The 22172-nt window shown below is 49.9% G+C and overlaps 1 protein-coding gene across 4 annotated transcripts in view; it reads right to left on the bottom strand.

The window, feature by feature from the left end:
* The window catches only part of LOC141212812 (merlin-like), a 122880-nt gene that overhangs the window by 84583 nt on the left and 16125 nt on the right, over positions 1–22172 (bottom strand). For all 4 annotated transcript variants that reach the window (XM_073665122.1, XM_073665127.1, XM_073665130.1 and 1 more), the window contains exon 2: positions 7681–7791. In XM_073665122.1, the coding sequence (XP_073521223.1) occupies positions 7681–7770 (90 nt within the window). In that variant the 5' untranslated portion in view covers positions 7771–7791. The remainder of the gene's footprint in view (positions 1–7680; positions 7792–22172) is intronic.

Genomic DNA, 22172 nt, shown 5'->3' with positions numbered 1-22172 from the left:
TCCCGCCACTGGGCGACGCTTCCCGCCAAAACCGCAGATTTCCCGCCTTGGAAGAGCAGCGGACGCCATTATGGGCGTGCCAAAGGAGGGCAAGAGGCCACCTCCCATCGTGGGCCAGGACAGAAAATGGCGCCAAAAGTGGAAACCGCCCCCACCAACAGAGACTGTGATGCTGGAGGTGTCTGTCAGCGTGAAAGAACTCCCCCTGGAGCTGACAGTCACCGAGTTGCCCCGGGACCGCCCTCGAAGTGGGAGGAGACGAAAGAGAAGAGAAAAGATGGGTGTCGCTTGGAGGAGTCTGGAGCGAGCGCACCCGGAGGCAAGAGGTCTAACGAGGAGTAGCGGAGGAGCTCACCCGGAGATGGAGAGAAAGCAGAACAGCACCGGCCCGCTGGCCAGGAGTCTGCTAGAGACCGAGGAAGGAGGGCAGAGCAGCACCGGCCCGCTGGCCAGGAGCCTGCCGGAAGCAGAGCAGAGCAGCACCGACCCGATGGTCAGGAGCCTGCTAGAGTCCACAACCCCGCTAGGTCTAGCGGAGATCTTAGCGCAGCTCCCCCGAGACCGGGAGTGTGCACAAACTGCCCTGGAGGGCCTCGCAAGGAGGATGGCCCGGGTACAGCGCGAGATACTGGCGGAGTGGAGCCGGGAGATGGCCCAGCAACCAGAGACCAGTCAACGGAGCACGCTACCCTGGAAGAGGAAGCAGACCGCCTCTGAGGATGGCGCAGGAGGACCCAAGGCCGGAGACGGCGCCGAGGAGGGAGCCGAACGCATGGAGGCAGGTAAAGGGGACGCCTATACCCCAAGCCGTGACACCGCTTACCTGCCCCAGCTCCCCGTCGCAGAGCCCGAAAGTCCCCCTGCTGTGCCCGTAGCCGCCATGTCACCGCTATGGACTAGGCCCCGACCGGAAGCCGCCGCAGCGACCCCTGTGATGTCACGCGCCTCGACCCGGAGCGTGACAAAGCAGGAAATACCACCAGCCTGGTCGCAAGGCCTAGTACCCCCGGGCGCCGCACCACCAACAGCGCCCCCTACCTCCGCGGAGCCTCCGGCCTGGCCGCAAGGCCAGGTAGCCCAGGGCGCCGCCGTCCTAACGGTGCCCTTCACCTTCCAGGTGCCCCAGGCCTGGCCGCAAGGCCTGGGCAACCCGGGCGCCATCACCACCGCGCCCGCGCCCGCAATACCAAGGGTGCCACACCTGGGGGAGGACCTCTTCAGCCAGCTCACATGACCGGACGGGCAGCCCTTCATCTGGCCCGAAGGATACCATGAGCTGGGGCGGCAACAGAGACGAGGGCCCTTGTGTGAGCCCCTGATCCCGGCTCCGAAGCCCGTGACTCGGGTCTCGCCTCCTTTGGAAGACGCACAGTTTGAGTGGGACCCCACCGGAGAAGATCTAATGGGGTTCACTCAGGAAACTCGGGCAGTCGCCGCTGAGCGGACTGAGTGTTGTCGTCAGCAGCTAGCAGAGTTTACGAGAGAACGGGAGGAGAGGCGGGTCAGAGAACAACAGGCCCAAATCCGGAGCGCGGAGCAGAAGAGCCGGACTAGGAGGAACCCCCGTGCAGCGCATTGTCCCCGCACCATCGGGACAGTGATAAAGTTCAACCCGCAGCATGGGTGGGGCTTTATTCGGGACCGTAACAACCGCGGTGACGTTTTTGTGACTCGCAGAGACGTCGAGTCCCACCTGCCGGAAGGTCACAAAGGCCGTGACCTCTACGTCGGAGACGAGGTCACTTTCACCCGGCACAAGTGTGCCAAAGGACCTTACGCCCTCCACGTACACCGCTTGACGGAGGAGGAGTTGCGGTACGGAGAGGAGGAGCCAGAGGACCCGGACGGGTCTGAAGCAACACCATATCAAGAAAGAGCAGGAGGAAGACGCCGTTGAGTGCGGCCGAGAAGTGATGTAAATAGTTACCCAATCAGGGTATAAAGGAACTGAAACTGGAACTGTTGCTGCTGCTAAAATAGTCCCCGTTGGGACCAGTGAACTGTTTACCCGTTAACCCCTTCATCCTACAGGCTGAGGACTGTGAGCAGCCATTCCCTTTCCTCTAACTGGCCGAGGACTGAGAGCGGCCAACTTCCAACTTCCCTGTATATAGTTGCGCGTCCTAAAGCGCCCCCTACCGGTTTTATAGAAAACCAGATTTTCTAAGAGACTGTCGCACTTTTCCCGGACACACGTTGCACAGTGTCCGGAGGAGGAACCAGAGACAAGAGAAGTCTACGAGAAAGTTTTATCTGATAAGATATGTTATATATATAATGTCTTATATGTTTTATATGTTTATATGAAAAATTTGTATGTTTTGGTGTTTTATGTCTTACAGCCCGAGGACGTGCTGTGATTTACCAGGGGGGAATGTAGCACCCTGAGGATTCGGCTGCTACAGGGGTATTGCACCTCAACCCAGAGGTGTGATATTCCACTCCCGGGTAAGGATGGAGTGTGGAACTGAGCTCAGATAGACTGCATGCACTGCATACATCCCATTCCAGAGGAGCAGGCCGACGGTACTCCCACTTAGAAATGTGCAGGTACAACCGAGCCTGTTCCTGGCTGGAGTGGGAGGGGGGTGGAACATCCCATGTAGTGTAGGGGCAGATAGGGGGAGCAGTCTGGGTAGTGATAGGAGCTCATTGGGTGCTGGTCACCTGAGCTCACACATAGAGGGATATATAAGGAGGGCACCAACTAGAATCAGGGTCAGACGCAGAGAGTCAGTCAGCTGCAGAGGACAAGTCTGATGCAGAGAGCAGGAAACAGCAGCCCTGGAGAGAGAGAGAGTGGAGCAGAGAAAGACCCAGAGGGGGAAGACTGAAGGGACCCAAGAACCCAAATTAGAGCACCGGGTGAGGAGTCAGCATCAGGGTACCGGAACCCAAGCTGGTGGGGGCAAAAACAATCCCCAGCCAGAGACCGGAGACCGTGGGCAGTGTCTGTCACGGTCACCCACCACATTCACCCCGAAGGCACACCACATGCAGGGTCAGGGAACCCAGGGCCAAGGGTGTCCCAAAAGAAGGCCCGAGGGAGCTGGACCTAGGTGAATCCCTGGTGGGGACGGCTGAAGAAAGGACAGAGGGAGAGCTCAGGGCCACGCTCCGGACTTGTTTGGGGGTTGGCTGGATCCAGGACCTGGTGGACGCAGCACGGCTCGGGTGGTCACTAGCAGCTGGAGTGACCAGTACAACATCTGCAGTAAGTAAACACCCTTAACTGCACAACCCGAGTCTGTCTTCATTGCCGGCTGCACCGCACCACCACAACCCCCATCCTCTGCGCCTGTCCCCTCTGAGGCTATACCCCTCCCGTTGGGGGTTATTCCACCAAGCTGCGCATCCACGATCAGCCTCAGCGGACCCTGCTGCAGCGGCGGCCACAGTGACCGCATCACAACGGGTGGCGTAGTCGACACAAAAGAACTTTAGTAACATCTGTAAAGCTGCCACATAACACTGAGCTTGACGCCCTGGGCACGGGACCGGGTCACAGCCGCTCGGAGACTACAACCCCCCATCTGATCCGGTGCCGGGTATTCCCCTCAAAAAGGAATATGTCCCAGGGGGCGCGTCAGATGCCTTCAGTGTGAATGTACAATTTTCATAGTCATGAAAATACAGAAAAATCTTTAAATGAGAAGGTGTGTCCAAACTTTTGGTCTGTACTGTATACTGCCTAGAATCATATCAGGCTCTAGACAAATACCATTCAACTTGCCCAGTAGATCTGTAGTGTCACGGACATGCGAGCTCAAGGACCCCACAAATGGTTTTAATATCTGGTCCAGATAAATCACCGGTTCACCCATCGCAGGGGTAGGTCTTTAAAGGAAAGATTGGTCCACAGTCATTTTACACTCAATTCACATCCATCTTGGTTAGGCACCCTAGTCAAAGGGTGCTTTAAGTGTGGTCATTGCAGTGCCTGTGTATCGGTGGCACAGGCCAAAGGCTTCAGCAGTAACGTGACGGGTAAATACTATACCATCCGACAGTTCATCAACTGCCGTACTGCTGGGGTGGTCTATAAGGCCACGTGTGACTGTGGTGTCGAATATGTGGGAAAGACTAAACGTGAGTTCAGGAGGAGGATTAGGGAATATATACGAGACATCATCAATAAAAGGGATACTCCAGTTGCCAATCATATTAACAATGTTCATAGCGGCAACTTAGACTGCTTGCGATTTGTAGGCATTGATAGAATCAGGGCTCCAGTCAGAGGTGGGAATTGGGACCAAAAGATCCTACAGAAGGAATGTAAATGGATCTTTTGGTTGAGAACCATGCAGCCTCATGGCCTTAATGAACAACTTTCCTTCACTTCTTTTTTATAATAGGGTCAGTACAGGGACCCAGTTAGTGAGGGATAGCCGCCGTTGAGTGGGGGTGCCACTTGCGCAGTCCCCCTAGGGTGCCAACCTCCACGGTAGGTAGGGACTAGCTTAGAGAGGGCTTAGTCCGTTGAACCAGCAATAGTTCCTCCATCTGTTCCCTTCCCACCCCTTCCTCACCATGTCCTCTCCCACGTTTTTTAGTCACATTTTAGCACGACATGCGAGTTCAGGGACTCTAATATACCATCTAATCGTATATCTGGTCTGTATTTGATGAGACCGACCTCCTTGGCCTCTATATGTTTTTTCCGCGTCTTTTTGGTCTGGTATGTTGGATGTCTAATTATCATGTCCAGGAATTGACCTTTTAACTGTAGTTTATGATCATTTTGACAGGCCCATGTGGGCGGGCATGATCATCTACATTGGTGTTGGTACTGTCTTATAAGGCGGTTCCTCTAATGCGGTTTATGTTTGGGGGCTGGAGCTGCCTCCATGGCGGATTGCTTGGAGGTATAGCGGCCTCTGATCTGAGCGGGTGCGCGTGCGCACGAGATGACTGCGGGATCCGTGCCCGCGCATGCGCAGCACTATGCGTTCCACGGTGCACTGCAAGAGCCGGATGTGAGTATGTATCCGGCAGGATGTGCGTCACCCAGATGACACATGACAATCGGGAAGCATGCCGCATGCCGGCGGTCAGCGTGCGGCGTGAATAAAAGACACAGGGACAATCTCTTCTCAACATATGTACCTCTGTGATGACGCAGAACATTGGGCTATGAATGGGCTATGCACTCCCCTGATGATGAAGGAGAAACGCGTCGGGAGCCCGCCTTAGTATTGGAGCACAGCTAAAGATACTGGAAAGCTAAGTAGTGGTTTCTTTCTATTGAGCTATGAGTGTCTCCTATTTTTCGCAAATCTAGTGATTGTGTGGATATACAGCAGTTTGTGAGAGATAGCTGTACCCACTGACTCAGATATATTGCTGTGATTATTTGACCAGGCAGCCTTCAATGTGCACTGGTCTAATTTTTAGGCACTATTAGAGATGGTAGACTTGTATGGTCTGAGTGGTATATGACATTGCTTAACCACTATCCATTATCATACTCTAATAACTATTTGCTATTATTACGTATTTAGTGCGTTGGTTTATGTGTACTGTTTTTTATTTGTGGTAGTGTATGTGTCACATGATTTTCACTTTGTATGGGTCTCTATGATTTTTGGTGAGACACATTTTTGTCTGGAGGGCCCTATATCCCTAGGGGTTCCACCACATCATACCACTGGATTTAGCTAGGTCAAGTCTCAATTAGGCTGACCCCACATTTGTTATCATTTTTTCAGTCAGTACACTGTGTGTGTCTTTTTACATGCTTTGTGTCTAGTATTGTCCAGCATTCAGCTGTTTTATAAAAAAGGTATAATAAAGAGACATTGTTTTATCTTAGTGGAAGACATGCCTACCTTACCAAGTCATAAAGGGGAAATCGCAGGAAAGAGATCACTGAGATCTCATGTACAATCAAACTGATAAAGGAGATTACCTTTGCATAACATCAGCAAGAAGTCACCTTGTACTTGTGGGCCTTTGCTATGTTTTTAATAAAAATGAAGTAGTCAAATTTCACTTTATTCAAGCTTTTTACTCACTTAAAGGTATCAGATAACGTATCTACAGGATAGGTCATCAATAGCAAATGGGTGTCAGACCTCCGCCGATCAGCTGTTTTTTGCTCCGGCAATGGCTGAATTTAACACTTTGAATGGAGCAGCTGAACAAAACTTAATTTAAAGTATAGCGACCACTTCTGGTCATTGCCGGCTACTACAGTACAGTTCCTGTTCTTTTGAATAAAAGAGGTACTGCAGTAGTCAGCAGCTGCCGGCAGTCGCTGCTACTCTTTGAATGGAGTTTAATTCAGCAGCTCCATTCAAAGGATTTACATTTGGCCACCACAAAAATCAACTGATTGATGGGGGCATCGGCCGGGTGTCGGACCCCGACCGAGCTGCTATTGATGACCTATCGTATAAATCAAAGACCTATACCCGGACAACCCTTTTATAAGACACTTTGACACAAAATGATACAATGAATGAGAATTAGTAGAACAAGCTTTTTCCCGAATATTGGCTCATTCATCATTAATTTCATCTTTAACGCGATTACAGAATACTTACTTTCGGCAGCACGTTGACATGTGCAAACAGGAATGTGCTGCAGATGATATGCAAACTGTAGGGGCAATGAAAGACCGTTCATCCCCAAAATGTGTGCATCATTCCTAGTAAAAGGGCCTTCACTGATTGACTGGTTATATCATTGATGCACATTATGACCAGAGGACTGCCCATATGAAAGGACCCAAAAATCTTACTGTGGCTTTGTGATGCCACACATTTTATATATTTTAAAAGAAGAGCACTAGTGCCCAAAATGGAGTTGGATACGTAAAAGATGCAATCAGTCAAAGAACAAGGATGATTGTTCCTCAGCTGACGGATGCCAATGTGTCGTGCCATGCAATTTGTAACTACCAATAAATGATCGGCGGTTTGACAGACTGTATCGCAGGGTCTTCATCAGGACAATCCACATAGCGAGCAGGATGGAGCTTCTGCCCATCAGGCAAGGAATATAATGGTTGCCTCACACCAGCACTTACAGTAAGTGATCCATGCATTGGACTGCAATGCAGGGGTGGACATACCATTGTTGAAACCGGGGTCCCTATTGGAAAGGGGGCCCACGTCCACCTCCAAAGCAGCAAAGAGCTTCTGCTACAGACACATAATGCTAAGGTATTGGACTGCAAAGGGCCCATACACTATTCTTGCACAGGGGCCCTCTTCTGTGTCCGTCAGTGTAGCAATGCCTAGTGCAAATCGTGTTGCTGATAATTTTTACAAATACATGAGTGATGAAGATGAAGGACAATCAAAAGTTTTATCATATGTTACTAATCGCTCTGGATTATTCAGTAAAGAACCAGCTCAATGTCAATTCTAAGCACTATGTTTCTTATGGTTCTTCCCATAGACATGAGATAATGGTTGGCCGAATAAGACAACAATCTCTCCCGACAACCCACTCCCCCCTCCGATATATATGAACGCTCAGCTCGGCCATCTGATGGAAGCGGGGGTGGGGAGTCAGGATGCCCCCATACTTATCAGGTAGTCAGCTAGCCCGTTTGAAACCACTGGGTTCTGCTGTAATGTGTACAGGGCTTTTAGTAAGTTTTTTGACACTGTTACTCCATGGATATCCTTAAATGTTATAATTAATATTATTCTATTAATTGGTAAAACTAACCTCACAGTTTAACTCCATTTCTGCTTCCATCGTTACAACCTTCACTTTCAAAGACTTCTGCTGCTTCTTCTTCAGACTCCGGATGGACATAGCTTATGGTGTAGCTGCAATCTGGAGAAAGATATGACTAGTTATGGAGAAAATATTCTTAATTTAACAGTAGCAATATTTAACCTCACTGTGCACTTCACTTAGAGGGTGAGTTCACAGTTTAGGTGTTTCTTGTGTTTTGGCTTTGTAATTGCTAGGTGTTATGTCTATTAACATACTCCATGGTTTTGACTATGACAGCTCTTATACTAAGGGCTCGCTCACATGAGCACATACATCAGATGAGTGCTATGCCATGTTTTATCAGATAGCACTCGGACCAATGTTATGGGGCAGTGCTGATTAGTGTTTTTTTCTCATGCTGATTCAGCATGACAAAACAGTCACAACATTCTGTAAGTTGCTGAACAAATTGGATGGCATGCAACCATTCAAGTCTATGAGTGCGTGGAAAACATCAGACTGCACTTGGATGACATCCGAGTGTAGTCTGATTTCCGTGGACTCACAGAATGAAGAAATCTTGTTCTCCATCTTCTCCTCATCTGAGAGAATCAGATCACACTAATCTGACACTTGGAACAGAGTTTGGTCCGAGTGTCACTTACATAATCAATCTGGTTCTCTCGCATGAGAGAATCAATGCTGGTGTGAGCAGTAAGCAGTGTGAAATGAAGACATTGGGCTTTCTAGAACACGTTGTAATAATGGTCTTCTATTTCTATAATACACATTTTGGACTAAAGTTGATCAAAGGCGGAGGCTCACTTCAAAGTTTAATAGCTTTGCATGAAGCACAGATCATATGGGCATGCAATGTTTCTGGCCAAGCCTATAAACTAGGTAACAATAAATGACTAAACAACCAGTAGAAAGCATGTCAGTAATGTCATACAGCATTCCGACAAGGTTCTTCGCATGAATCAGAATACGAAATGGAATCAAGGATGAAGTGTCACTCAGTATTGGAAGTGATGAAACACCCTGAAACTACTTTAAGGACGTTTGGCTTTTAGTATTGGGCTGAACACTACATTATTCCAAGAAAGGTTGGTGGCACTGGATCATTTCATGATGATCTTGGCCATTTAAAGGGTTTTTTTTCTAGATTTTGTTGTCTATCCTTAGAACAAACCAGCATTACCACATAAGACCACAAGAATTGAGGTTTGATATACCCCCACCAATCAGCTAGATATAAAGGCCAGAGCACTCTGAGGAGCACTTCATCACCCGCATTGTTTACCAGGCACAACGCCGTACATTTAGTAGTGGTGGTGCCAGGTAATGCAGCTCAGTCCCATTCACTTCAGTTGCGGTGGCTTACAGTCCCTGGCGCAGCTGCTCCAAAATGTGACAGATAAACACTGATGGCCGCTTTTCATAGTTTCAGAAAACCCTTTTTTCAGACACAGCAATTTTCTTTTTAGCACTACATTCTAAAGTCCATAGATTTTTAATTCTTCTGTGGACATGTCTTATTTTTTGAAATATGACTTGTATTTTAAATGCCACCATTCTGAAGTCCTTAAAGTCCTACTTTTTTTTGGGGGGGGGGGTTGTTTTTATAACCTTCACTGTGCCGGAAAAATGACATGTTACGGTAAAAACATAGTACGGTAAAAAAATGAATGACTAAAAGCCACGTTCAGCATTTGGTCAGCCTCTATATCCTCACATACAGCGAGGACATTTTGACACAGAGATGTGACCACAGCTGCCAATCACTGGCTGCAGCGGTGATCTCAGTGGTGATGTTTACCACACCGAAAAACATACTCGATTTCTGGAATTCACATTCTCCCCGATTAAGACTTGAATATTTGTATATTCTTTTTAGCCATCTGTTTCATGCCTAGTGAAGAATATAAGTAACTCAAAGAATTTCTATAGGTTGTATGGCATTTACTTAAATTCACCAGCAGTGTTTCATTGATCAGAGTGTTAAATAGTAGCAGACTGACGGTAAAAGCACACCCGATAATTTGATGTGCTGTTCTTTTCTTATATTAGGCTTTAATCGCACAGTTTCCTTTTGTTTTGTTTTTTTTACTTGTAAAAATGTTATGATTTTCAAGAAATATTACGAGTATTAGTGTGTTATATGTATATATATCTAAAATAAAAAAGGTATATAATATTATATATACACACACGTGTGTGTGTATGTGTGTGTGTGTGTGTGTGTGTGTGTGTATAATTCACTGCTCAAAAAAATAAAGGGAACACTCAAATAACACATCCTAGATCTGAATGAATGAAATATTCTCATTGAATACTTTGTTCTGTACAAAGTTGAATGTGCGGACAATAAAATCACACAAAAATCATCAATGGAAATCAAATTTATTAACTAATGGATGTCTGGATTTGGAGTCACCCCCAAAATTAAAGTGGAAAAACACACTACAGGCTGATCCAACTTTGATGTAATGTCCTTAAAACAAGTCAAAATGAGGCTCAGTATTGTGTGTGGCCTCCACGTGCCTGTATGACCTCCCTACAACGCCTGGGCATGCTCCTGATGAGGTTGTGGATGGTCTCCTGTGGGATCTCCTCCCAGACCTGGACTAAAGCATCCGCCAACTCCTGCACAGTCTGTGGTGCAACGTGATGTTGGTGGATGGAGCGAGACATGATGTCCCAGATGTGCTCAATCAGATTCAGGTCTGCAGCACAGGCGGGCCAGTCCATAGCTTCAATGCCTTCATCTTCCAGGAACTGCTGACACACTCCAGCCACATGAGGTCTGGCATTGTCCTGCATTAGGAGGAACCCAGGGCCAACCGCACCAGCATATGGTCTCACAAGGGGTCTGAGGATCTCATCTCGGTACCTAATGGCAGTCAGGCTACCTCTGGCGAACACATGAAGGGCTGTGCGGCCCTCCAAAGAAATGCCACCCCACACCATTACTGACTGCACTACTCCAGACCGGAGTATATATATACAGTGCTGGCCAAAAGTATTGGCACCCCTGCAATTTTGTCAGATAATACTTCTTCCTGAAAATGATTGCAATCACAAATTCTTTGGTATTATTCCCTTCATTTAATTTGCTTGCATGGAAAAAACACAAAAGAGAATGAAGCAAAAATCAAATCATTGATCATTTCACACAAAACTCCAAAAAAGGGCCGGACAAAAGTATTGGCACCCTCAGCCTAATACTTGGTTGCACAACCTTTAGCCAAAATAGCTGCGAACAACCGCTTCCGGTAACCATCAATGAGTTTCTTACAATGCTCTGCTGGAATTGTAGACCATTCTTCTTTGGCGAACTGCTCCAGGTCCCTGATATTTGAAGGGTGCCTTCTCCAAACTGCCATTTTGAGATCTCTCCACAGGTGTTCTATGGGATTCAGGTCTGGACTCATTGCTGGCCACCTTAGAAGTCTCCAGTGCTTTCTCTAAAACCATTTTATAGTGCTTTTGGAAGTGTGTTTTGGGTCATTGTCCTGCTGGAAGACCCATGACCTCTGAGGTAGACCCAGCTTTCACATACTGGGCCCTACATTATGCTGCAAAATTTGTTGGTAATCTTCAGACTTCATAATGTCATGCACACGGTCAAGCAGTCCAGTGCCAGAGGCAGCAAAGCAACCCCAAAACATCAGGGAACCTCCGCCACGTTTGACTGTAGGGACAGTGTTCTTTTCTTTGAATGCCTCTTTTTTTTCCTGTACACTCTATGTTGATGCTTTTTCCCAAAAAGCTCTACTTTTGTCTCATCTGACCAGAGAACATTCTTCCAAAACGTTTTAGGCTTTCTCAGGTAAGTTTTGGCAAACTCCAGCCTGGCTTTTTTATGTCTCGGCGTAAGAAGTGGGGTCTTCCTGGGTATCCTACCATACAGTCCCTTTTCATTCAGACGCCGACGGATAGTACGGGTCGACACTGTTGTACCCTCGGACTGCAGGGCAGCTTGAACTTGTTTCGATGTTAGTCGAGGTTCTTTATCCACCATCCGCACAATCTTGCGTTGAAATCTCTCGTCAATTTTTCTTTTCCGTCCAAATCTAGGGAGGTTAGCCACAGTGCCATGGGCTTTAAACTTCTTGATGACACTGCGCACGGAAGACACAGGAACATTCAGGTCTTTGGAGATGGACTTGTAGCCTTGAGATTGCTCATGCTGCCTCACAATTTGGTTTCTCAAGTCCTCAGACAGTTCTTTGGTCTTCTTTCTTTTCTCCATGCTCAATGTGGTACACACAAGGTCACAGGACAGAGGTTGAGTCAACTTTAATCCATGTTAACTGGCTGCAAGTGTGATTTAGTTATTGCCAACACCTGTTAGGTGCCACAGGTAAGTTACAGGTGCTGTTAATTACACGAATTAGAGAAGCATCACATGATTTTTCAAAGGGTGCCAATACTTTTGTCCACCCCCGTTTTTAGGTTTGGTGTGGAATTATATCCAATTTGGCTTTAGGACAATTCTTTTTGTGTTTTTTTCATTGAAGACAAATTAAATGAAGAGAATAATACCAAAGAATTTGTGATTGCAATCATTTTCAAGAAGAAACTGAGTATTATCTGACAGAATTGCAGGGGTGCCAATACTTTTGGCCAGCACTGTATATATATAGAAGCCGTCTTTTAAAGTGAGAGAGAGGGAGTGAGAGGACGCGAGAAGCGGAGACTCTTCAGGAGCTCTGCTCGGGAGGCAGGCTTGGCCAGTCATGCCCAAGACTGGGAGAGGAGTGGGAGCAGGAGAAAGGCTCCAAGAAGTGAAGGGATCCCAGGGGGTACGGTGAGTGCAGGACGGCACCCGTACCCCCGAATCTGCCAGGAGGTGGAGGGATCAGGCCGCAAGAAGGGAACTGGTCCCTTGAATAGCCGAGTTTCTTTAGATCTCAGCTAGAAAACAGGAGGCTTCTGCACTTTCAAGGTGCAGTTGCCACATCCGCACCTAAGCCACCAAAAAGGGCACCAAGAGAGGTCCGGGAACTCCAAGTTGCCCAGAGGGATCCCAAGGTAACTAATTGGGACTTTGTGTGAGAGACCCAGCGCGGAAGTCGGCTAAGAAAAGGAACATACAGAAAGGGGTCCCGTTAAGCGCTCTTGAGATACTTGAGGGAGTGCTGAACCCCTGTCTGGTAAACGCAGCGCGACGTGGGAGGCTGTCACCTGTACAGTGTGACCTGAGGAACTTAACGAACTGTGAGTAAACTCGGACGACGGCACCCCACTGTCTCTGTCAGTTATTGCTGCTGCGTTATCGCTCCTGCACTACAACGCCCAGCATCACCATCTGCACCTACACTGCCCTGGAGCTGAGCTCTGCCTGTGGAGAGCCGCACTAACCCAGCTGCCCTAAACATCTGCTCCAGAGGTCTGCAGCAGCGCTGGTACCCATTACCAGGAACCACAGGTGGCGTCATGAGACAAAACCGTTTATCATCCCTTCAAGCAACAACCCCTTTTTAAGAGTGACCCCAGGGTACAGGCCCGGGAGCCGACCGCCGTGACATCCCACAGAAGGTCAAGGCCTGGGTACCGAGTTTCCCCCATATCCCCCTGGGCGAGTCACTATGATGGTGTTTGCACAGAAGTGAAGACCCACTAAAGCATGACTACAATATTCTGCAGCAGCACACCATCCCAACTGCTCTGCACAAGCATGGGCATCTATGACAATCTTCAAGACACGTGTGATAGCAACTTACGTGGCTACATCCTACCTTGTGAGGCTTCGTTCCCACAATGAGCTTTTGGTGAGTTTTTGACACTGCCGAATTTCTGCACCTATTATTTAAATTATGTTACTGGAGTTTTTTCATTGCGTTTTTGTGTGCATTTTTTAACAAGCTTTTTTTATCGCATTAATTAATGCTGCGGTTTTTGTCACTTTTTGGTGTATTGTATTGTAACCCCCGCTGATATTCCTCAATGCTGTGAAAAGGCATGAGAATAGTGCTGCCCGGTGGTGGCAATTCCAGCGAGTGTCAGCTCTATGTGACACATACAGTACAGACCAAAAGTTTGGACACACCTTCTCATTTAAAGATTTTTCTGTATTTTCATGACTTTGAAAATTGTACATTCACACTGAAGGCATCAAAACTATGAATTAACACATGTGCAATTATATACTTAACAAAAAAGTGTGAAACAACTGAAAATATGTCTTATATTCTAGGTTCTTCAAAGTAGCCACCTTTTGCTTTGATGACTGCTTTGCACACTCTTGGCATGCTCTTGATGAGCTTCAAGAGGTAGTCACCGGAAATGGTCTTCCAACAATCTTGAAGGAGTTCCCAGAGATGCTTAGCACTTGTTGTCCCTTTTGCCTTCACTCTGTGTTCCAGCTCACCCCAAACCATCTCAATTGGGTTCAGGTCTGGTTACTGTGGAGGCCAGGTCATCTGGCGTACCACCCCATCACTCTCACCCTTGGTTAAATAGCCCTTACACAGCCTGGAGGTGTGTTTGGGGTCATTGTCCTGTTGAAAAATAAATGATGGTCCAACTAAACGCAAACCGGATGGAATAGCATGCCGCTGCAAGATGCTGTGGTAGCCATGCTGGTTCAGTATGCCTTCAATTTTGAATAAATCCCCAACAGTGTCACCAGCAAAACACCCCCACACCATCACACCTCCTCCTCCATGCTTCACAGTGGGAACCAAGCATGAAGAGTCCATCCGCTCACCTTTTCTGCGTCGCACAAAGACACGGTGGTTGGAACCAAAGATCTCAAATTTGGACTCATCAGATCAAAGCACAGATTTCCACTGGTCTAATGTCCATTCCTTGTGTTCCTTAGCCCAAACATGTCTCTTCTGCTTGTTGCTGTAACGGGTCTGGGAGGCGGAACCTCTGAGCTACTATACAAGGGGGCGGTCCTTGTAAGGGAGCGGGTGGCGACCAGGGAAGACGGGCAGGAAGTCACAGCAGGTGACCGGGACAGTCTCTGAGTGAACGGGCTGGAGGTCACGGCAAGTGACCGGGGCAGTCTCTGGATGAACGGGCAGATGGTCACGGCAAGTGACCGGGGCAGTCTCTGAATGAACGGGCAGATGGTCATGGCAAGTGACCGGGGCAGTCTCTGAATGAACGGGCAGATGGTCACGGCAAGTGACCGGGGCAGTCTCTGGATGAACGGGCAGATGGTCACGGCAAGTGACCGGGGCAGTCTTTGGGTAAAGGGTTGGTACGACCTGTGGCGGCTGATGATAGACGTGAGCTCCCAGGTGAGCAGGCGAGAGTCTCTGGATGAACGGGTGGTCACAGCATGTGACGGCGGAGCCTCCAGGAAGACCAACAGACAGGCGGCAGATGAGCGCTCCCAGGTGAGCGGGCAGAAGTCTCTGGACAGGCGGGTGGTCACAGCACGTGACGGCAGAGCCTCCAGGTAGGCTAGCAGACAGGCAGCAGATGAGCGCTAGCAGACAGGCAGCAGATGAGCGCTCCCAGGTGAGCGGGCAGGAGTCACTGGACAGGCAGGTGGTCACAGCACGTGACGACGGAGCCTCCAGGTAGGCTAGCAGGCAGGTAGCAGATGTGTGCTCCCAGGTGAGCAGGCAAGCTGGTCCATAGACAGACTGACAGGAATAGTAAGGCAGACCGTCGGACCTCAGACTAGCAGGCAGGTAGCAGATAAGCAAGCTGGCAGGAATCTGGCAGGTATCTGGCAGGTAACTGGCAACGGGACCTGAGGACTGAAGCAGAGTAGTGAACAGTGCAACAACATTGCTCGGGCACCTCCATTTTGGAGGAGGTGCCTTATATATGGTGAAGTCCTCCGGCCATTGGCCGGGGACTCCTTAGGACGGCGCGCGCGGCCCCTTTAAGAGGGAGGGAGAGCGCGCGCGCCCTAAGCACAGTGGCCGGGAAGGAGCGCGCGCTGCCAGCAGAGCGGGAGGAGGACGCCGGGCACGGAGCAGAGAGGTGAGGGGAACAGCGTCCCACCGGCGCTACAGTACCCCCCCCTTTAGGCCCCCCCTTTTTTAGGCCAGACAGAAATTTAGCTAGGATAAGAGGGGCATGGATGTTCTCCCGGGGCTCCCACGTTCTCTCCTCAGGACCAAACCCCTTCCAATCTACTAGAAAAAAGGTCTTTCCTCTTACCCTTTTGGTGGCAAGAATGTTCTCTACCTCAAACTCGTCCTCAGCAGAAACCGGAGCAGGAGGCGTACCTGTAGACTTGGAAAAAGAGTTAAGTACCACAGGTTTGAGGAGAGATACATGGAAGGAGTTAGGGATCCGTAAGTTGGCCGGGAGTTTCAATTTATAGGCCACCGGGTTGATCTGACTGATGACCTCCAGAGGACCGATGAACCGAGGCCCTAACTTGTAAGAAGGTATCTTGAGTCGGACATATTTAGATGAGAGCCAGACTTTATCTCCAGGACGAAATTGTGGAGGATCCAGGCGTTTTTTGTCAGCGTGTCTTTTCATCCGTTCGGACGACTGAAGGAGTGCGGATCGGGTACTCTCCCAAATGGAGGAAAATTTGCTAACGAGAGATTCCGCAGCCGGGTTGTCCACAGAGGTGGAGACAGGAAAAGGAATCCGAGGATGCTGACCGAAGACTACAAAAAACGGGGATTTGGAGGAGGATTCGCTCTCGTGATTGTTATAAGAGAACTCGGCCCATGGTAGGAGATCCACCCAGTCTGAATGATGGGCATTAACGAAGTGCCGGAGGTAACTGGTCAGGTTCTGATTGATCCGCTCCACTTGACCATTGGACTGTGGGTGGTAAGCGGAAGAGAAGTCCAGGGTGACGTCTAGCAGTTTACAAGTGGCTCTCCAGAAACGTGAGGTGAACTGTACCCCACGATCCGACACGATGTGGAGGGGCAGGCCATGAAGACGGAAGATGTGGCGGATAAAGTCTTTAGCCAGCTCGGGTGCAGACGGGAGGGCTGGCAGGGGAATAAAGTGAGCCATCTTGGAAAAGCGATCAGCGACCACCCAAATGACCGTACAACCGGCGGAGACGGGGAGATCAGTTATGAAGTCCATAGCAATATGCTGCCAGGGGGCAGCAGGCACAGGAAGCGGAAGGAGGCGACCGGCTGGCAGGTGTCTCAGGACTTTGTTGCGGGCGCAGGACACACAGGCAGAAACAAAGTCTATTACGTCCTTGTGCAGGGTAGGCCACCAGTAGTGCCGGGCAATAAGCTGGAGGGTCTTTTTCTGACCGGCGTGGCCAGCTAGTTTAGACGAATGGCCCCAGTGTAGGATCTTCTTCCGATCAGGTACTGAAACAAACGTCTTACCGGGAGGGAGACGATTTAGACTCACGGGAGCCACCTGCATTACTCTGGCGGGATCGATGATATGTTTAGGTTCTTCCTCGAGATCGGACACCAGAAAGGATCGGGACAAGGCGTCTGCTTTGACGTTTTTGTCAGCCGGGCGAAAATGAAGAACAAAATCAAAGCGAGCAAAAAACAAGGACCACCGGGCTTGGCGCGGGTTAAGTCTCTGGGCATGCTGGAGGTAAGCCAAGTTCTTGTGGTCAGTGTAAATTATTACCGGGTGAAGAGCCCCCTCGAGTAGGTAACGCCACTCCTCCAACGCCAGCTTGATGGCCAATAACTCTCGGTCTCCTATGGAATAGTTGCGCTCAGAAGAGAAGAGTTTGGAGAAGAAGCCACAAGTTACCATTCTCCCGGAAGATGATTTTTGAGTAAGTACCGCTCCGGCTCCAGAGGAGGAGGCGTCAACTTCCAGGAAGAACTGCTTGTTGCCGTCCGGGCGATGCAGCACCGGGGCGGAAGAGAAGGCCTGTTTTAGGGAAAGAAAGGCCTCCTCTGCTTCGGGCGGCCACTCTTTGGGATTAGTACCCTTACGGGTGAGCGCGGAAATTGGGGCAGTCCGGGAAGAGAAGTGTGGTATGAAGAGGCGGTAGTAGTTAGCGAAGCCCAGGAATCGCTGAATGGCCTTCAACCCCTCCGGTCGAGGCCATTTCTCGATGGCAGACAGTTTCTCTGGATCCATTCGTAGGCCGGTCTGAGAAATAATGTAGCCCAAAAACGGAAGCGAGGTCTGCTCAAAGAGGCACTTCTCGTATTTAGCGAAGAGGTGATTCTGCCTGAGCCTCAGCAGGACCTGACGAACGTCCCTCCGGTGAGTCTGGAGATCCGGAGAGAAGACCAAGATGTCGTCCAGGTACACCACTACGCAGGAGTAGAGAAGGTCCCGGAAGATGTCATTGACCAACTCTTGAAAGACGGCAGGAGCGTTACAGAGACCAAAGGGCATTACCAGATATTCATAGTGGCCGTCCCCGGGTGTTGAATGCCGTCTTCCATTCATCCCCCTGACGGATACGAACCAGGTTGTACGCCCCACGGAGGTCCAGTTTGGTGAAGATTCTAGCCCCCCTCAGACGATCAAATAACTCCGGAATGAGCGGAAGGGGGTACTTATTCTTCACCGTGATCTGGTTAAGGCCTCTATAGTCTATACAGGGACGGAGAGAGCCGTCCTTCTTTTTGACGAAAAAGAAGCCTGCTCCCGCCGGGGAGGTAGATTTCCGGATGAATCCCCTGGCCAGATTCTCCTCAATATATTCGGACATCGACCGGGTCTCAGCAGCGGATAATGGATAAATACGCCCACGGGGAGGAGTAGTACCAGGTAACAGGTCGATAGGGCAGTCGTATGGTCTATGAGGGGGTAGTGTCTCTGCTTCCTTTTTATTAAAGACATCAGCATAAGACCAATAAGGAATCGGAAGTCCAGGTAGATTAGCTGGGGTAGGAGAAGGACGGACGGGATGGACGGGAACCAGACAGGTCTTATGGCAGTCCTGTCCCCAGCGAAGGACTTCTCCGGTCTGCCAGTCAAGCACGGGTGCATGTCTCTGGAGCCAAGGTAGGCCTAGCAAGAGGGCGTGGGAGAGTCCAGGCAGAACATGAAAGGAGATACTCTCAGAATGCAGCATTCCCACCTGCAGAGTAATGGATTCGGTGATGAGTTGGATGGGGCGTGGTAAGAGACCCCCATCCACGGCAGCAACAGACAAGGGTACAGCCAGAGGTTTGGTGGGGATGCGGTATTTCTCTACCAGGGACTGTGAAATAAGATTCCCGGCTGCTCCAGAGTCAAGTTGGGCTAGTTCGAAATAACGGTTCTCCCCGCAGACGATTGAGACTGACAACAGCAGAGATGGAGAGGATTTATTCTTGTCTAGGTCGACCTCTCTGAGCGAACCTAGACACAGGCGTTTCCCGACCTCTCCGGGCAGGTACGGATCCGGTGCTCCTTACTGCCACAGTAGAAGCAGCTCCCCTCGGCACGGCGTAAGTCCTGACGGGTTTTGACCATCTTGGTCTGGTCGACCTGCATAGGCTCAGGAGAGTGTACCTGGGTAGAGACGGAGGGAGTGAAGGGTTTCTGAAAAGTAGGAGCTAGACGTGGTAACCTCCTCTCACGGGTGACCTCTTTGGCACGCTCCTGGAACCGTAGGTCAATCCGGGTGGCAAGAGTTATTAGGTCATCGAGAGTGGTAGGGATGTCCCGAAGGGCAAGTTCATCTTTAATACGGCCGAACAGACCTTCCCAGAAGACGGATACCAGAGCGTCGTTATCCCAGGCCAGCTCCGAGGCAAGGGTATGGAACCGTATGGCATATTGGCCCACGGTGAGACTTCCCTGATGGAGGCGTAGCAGTGATGATGCGGATGAGGTCTTCCGTCCGGGTTCGTCGAAGACTTTCCGGAAAGCCGTGAGAAAAGCAGGCAAGTTGGACACCAGGGGTTTCCTCTCTCCCATAGAGGATTTAGCCAGGCCAGGGCCTCCCCGGTGAGATGGGACATGATGAATGCAATTTTGGCTCGGTCGGAGTTAAACTGGTGGGACAATAGTTCAAAGTGCAGGGTGCACTGATTTATGAAGCCCCGAGCCTGGGCGGAGTCGCCTCCGAAGCGAGGAGGTGCAGAAAGCCGGGGTCCGGGGTAGGATACCATGGTATTAGTGGGCAGCGGAGCTGCCGGATTGCGAGACATGGCACTGGCGGAGGTTGCTGGTGGAGCAGTCAGAGTGTCCAGGCGAGTATTGACATTCCGCAGGTGACCCAGGATGGACTCCTGTTGGGACCTTTGACGGGACAGTTCATGACACAGGTCCGAGAGCGAGGGAGCTTGGGTGCCACCGGGTTCCATGGCCCGAGCAAACTAACGGGTCTGGGAGGCGGAACCTCTGAGCTACTATACAAGGGGGCGGTCCTTGTAAGGGAGCGGGTGGCGACCAGGGAAGACGGGCAGGAAGTCACAGCAGGTGACCGGGACAGTCTCTGAGTGAACGGGCTGGAGGTCACGGCAAGTGACCGGGGCAGTCTCTGGATGAACGGGCAGATGGTCACGGCAAGTGACCGGGGCAGTCTCTGAATGAACGGGCAGATGGTCACGGCAAGTGACCGGGGCAGTCTCTGAATGAATGGGCAGATGGTCACGGCAAGTGACCGGGGCAGTCTCTGGATGAACGGGCAGATGGTCACGGCAAGTGACCGGGGCAGTCTTTGGGTAAAGGGTTGGTACGACCTGTGGCGGCTGATGATAGACGTGAGCTCCCAGGTGAGTCTCTGGATGAATGGGTGGTCACAGCATGTGACGGCGGAGCCTCCAGGAAGACCAACAGACAGGCGGCAGATGAGCGCTCCCAGGTGAGCGGGCAGAAGTCTCTGGACAGGCGGGTGGTCACAGCACGTGACGGCAGAGCCTCCAGGTAGGCTAGCAGACAGGCAGCAGATGAGCGCTCCCAGGTGAGCGGGCAGGAGTCACTGGACAGGCAGGTGGTCACAGCACGTGACGGCGGAGCCTCCAGGTAGGCTAGCAGGCAGGTAGCAGATGTGTGCTCCCAGGTGAGCAGGCAAGCTGGTCCATAGACAGACTGACAGGAATAGTAAGGCAGACCGTCGGACCTCAGACTAGCAGGCAGGTAGCAGATAAGCAAGCTGGCAGGAATCTGGCAGGTAACTGGCAACGGGACCTGAGGGCTGAAGCAGAGTAGTGAACAGTGCAACAACATTGCTCGGGCACCTCCATTTTGGAGGAGGTGCCTTATATATGGTGAAGTCCTCCGGCCATTGGCCGGGGACTCCTTAGGACGGCGCGCGCGGCCCCTTTAAGAGGGAGGGAGAGCGCGCGCGCCCTAAGCACAGTGGCCGGGAAGGAGCGCGCGCTGCCAGCAGAGCGGGAGGAGGACGCCGGGCACGGAGCAGAGAGGTGAGGGGAACAGCGTCCCTGCCTAGCAGAGGGCAGGGACGTCGGCGCTACAGTTGCCTGTCCTTAGCAGTGGTTTCCTAGCAGCTATTTTACCATGAAGGCCTGCTGCACAAAGTCTCCTCTTAACAGTTGTTGAAGAGATGTGTCTGCTGCTAGAACTCTGTGTGGAATTGACCTGGTCTCTAATCTGAGCTGCTGTTAACCTGTGATTTCTGAGGCTGGTGACTCAGATAAACTTATCCTCAGAAGCAGAGGTGACTCTTGGTCTTCCTTTCCTGGGGCGGTCCTCATGTGAGCCAGTTTCTTTGTAGCGCTTGATGGTTTTTGCAACTGCACTTGGGGACACTTTCAAAGTTTTCCCAATTTTTCGGACTGACTGACCTTCATTTCTTAAAGTAATGATGGCCACTCTATTTTCTTTACTTAGCTGATTTTTTCTTGCCATAATACAAATTATAACAGTCTATTCAGTAGGACTATCGGCTGTGTATCCACCTGACTTCTGCACAACACAACTGATGGTCCCAACCCCATTTATAAGGCAAGAAATCCCACTTATTAAACCTGACAGGGCACACCTGTGAAGTGAAAACCATTTGCGGTGACTACCTCTTGAAGCTCATCAAGAGAATGCCAAGAGTGTACAAAGCAGTCATCAAAGCAAAAGGTGGCTACTTTGAAGAACCTAGAATATAAGACATATTTTCAGTTGTTTCACACTTTTTTGTTAAGTATATAAATCCACATGTGTTAATTCATAGTTTTGATGCCTTCAGTGTGAATGTACAATTTTCAAAGTCATGAAAATACAAATAAATCTTTAAATGAGAAAGTGTGTCCAAACTTTTGGTCTGTACTGTATCCCTACAATGGGGTCACTTTAGGGGTTTTTCTGCTGTTCTGGCACCTTTGGGGCTCTGCAAATGTCACCCGCAAACTCTTCTACCAAAATCTGTGCTCCAAAAGCCAAATAGCGCTCCTTCCTTCTCAGCCCTGATGTGTGGCCTATGAGTAGTTGCTGACAACATATGGGGCATCACCGCATTCGGGAGAAATTGCGCAATAAATTATGGGGTCTAGCTTCACCTATTAACCCTTGCGTACCTGACAAATTTGCAGCAAATACAAAAATGTATTTTTTTCCACAAAAATGTCAGATGTCCACGTCCCAATGATATAAAATTCTGTGAGACACCTATAGGTTCAAAATACTCACTACACCCCTAGATGAATTACTTAGGCTGTAAAGTTTAC

Source organism: Phyllobates terribilis, unplaced genomic scaffold (assembly GCF_046119375.1).
Source record: "Phyllobates terribilis strain yellow unplaced genomic scaffold, ASM4611937v1 Scaffold_2__4_contigs__length_985480577, whole genome shotgun sequence".
NCBI classification, from domain to species: Eukaryota; Metazoa; Chordata; class Amphibia; order Anura; family Dendrobatidae; genus Phyllobates; species Phyllobates terribilis.
Note: the sequence above shows the minus strand (reverse complement) of the source record. Positions and strands in the feature narration are given on the sequence as shown.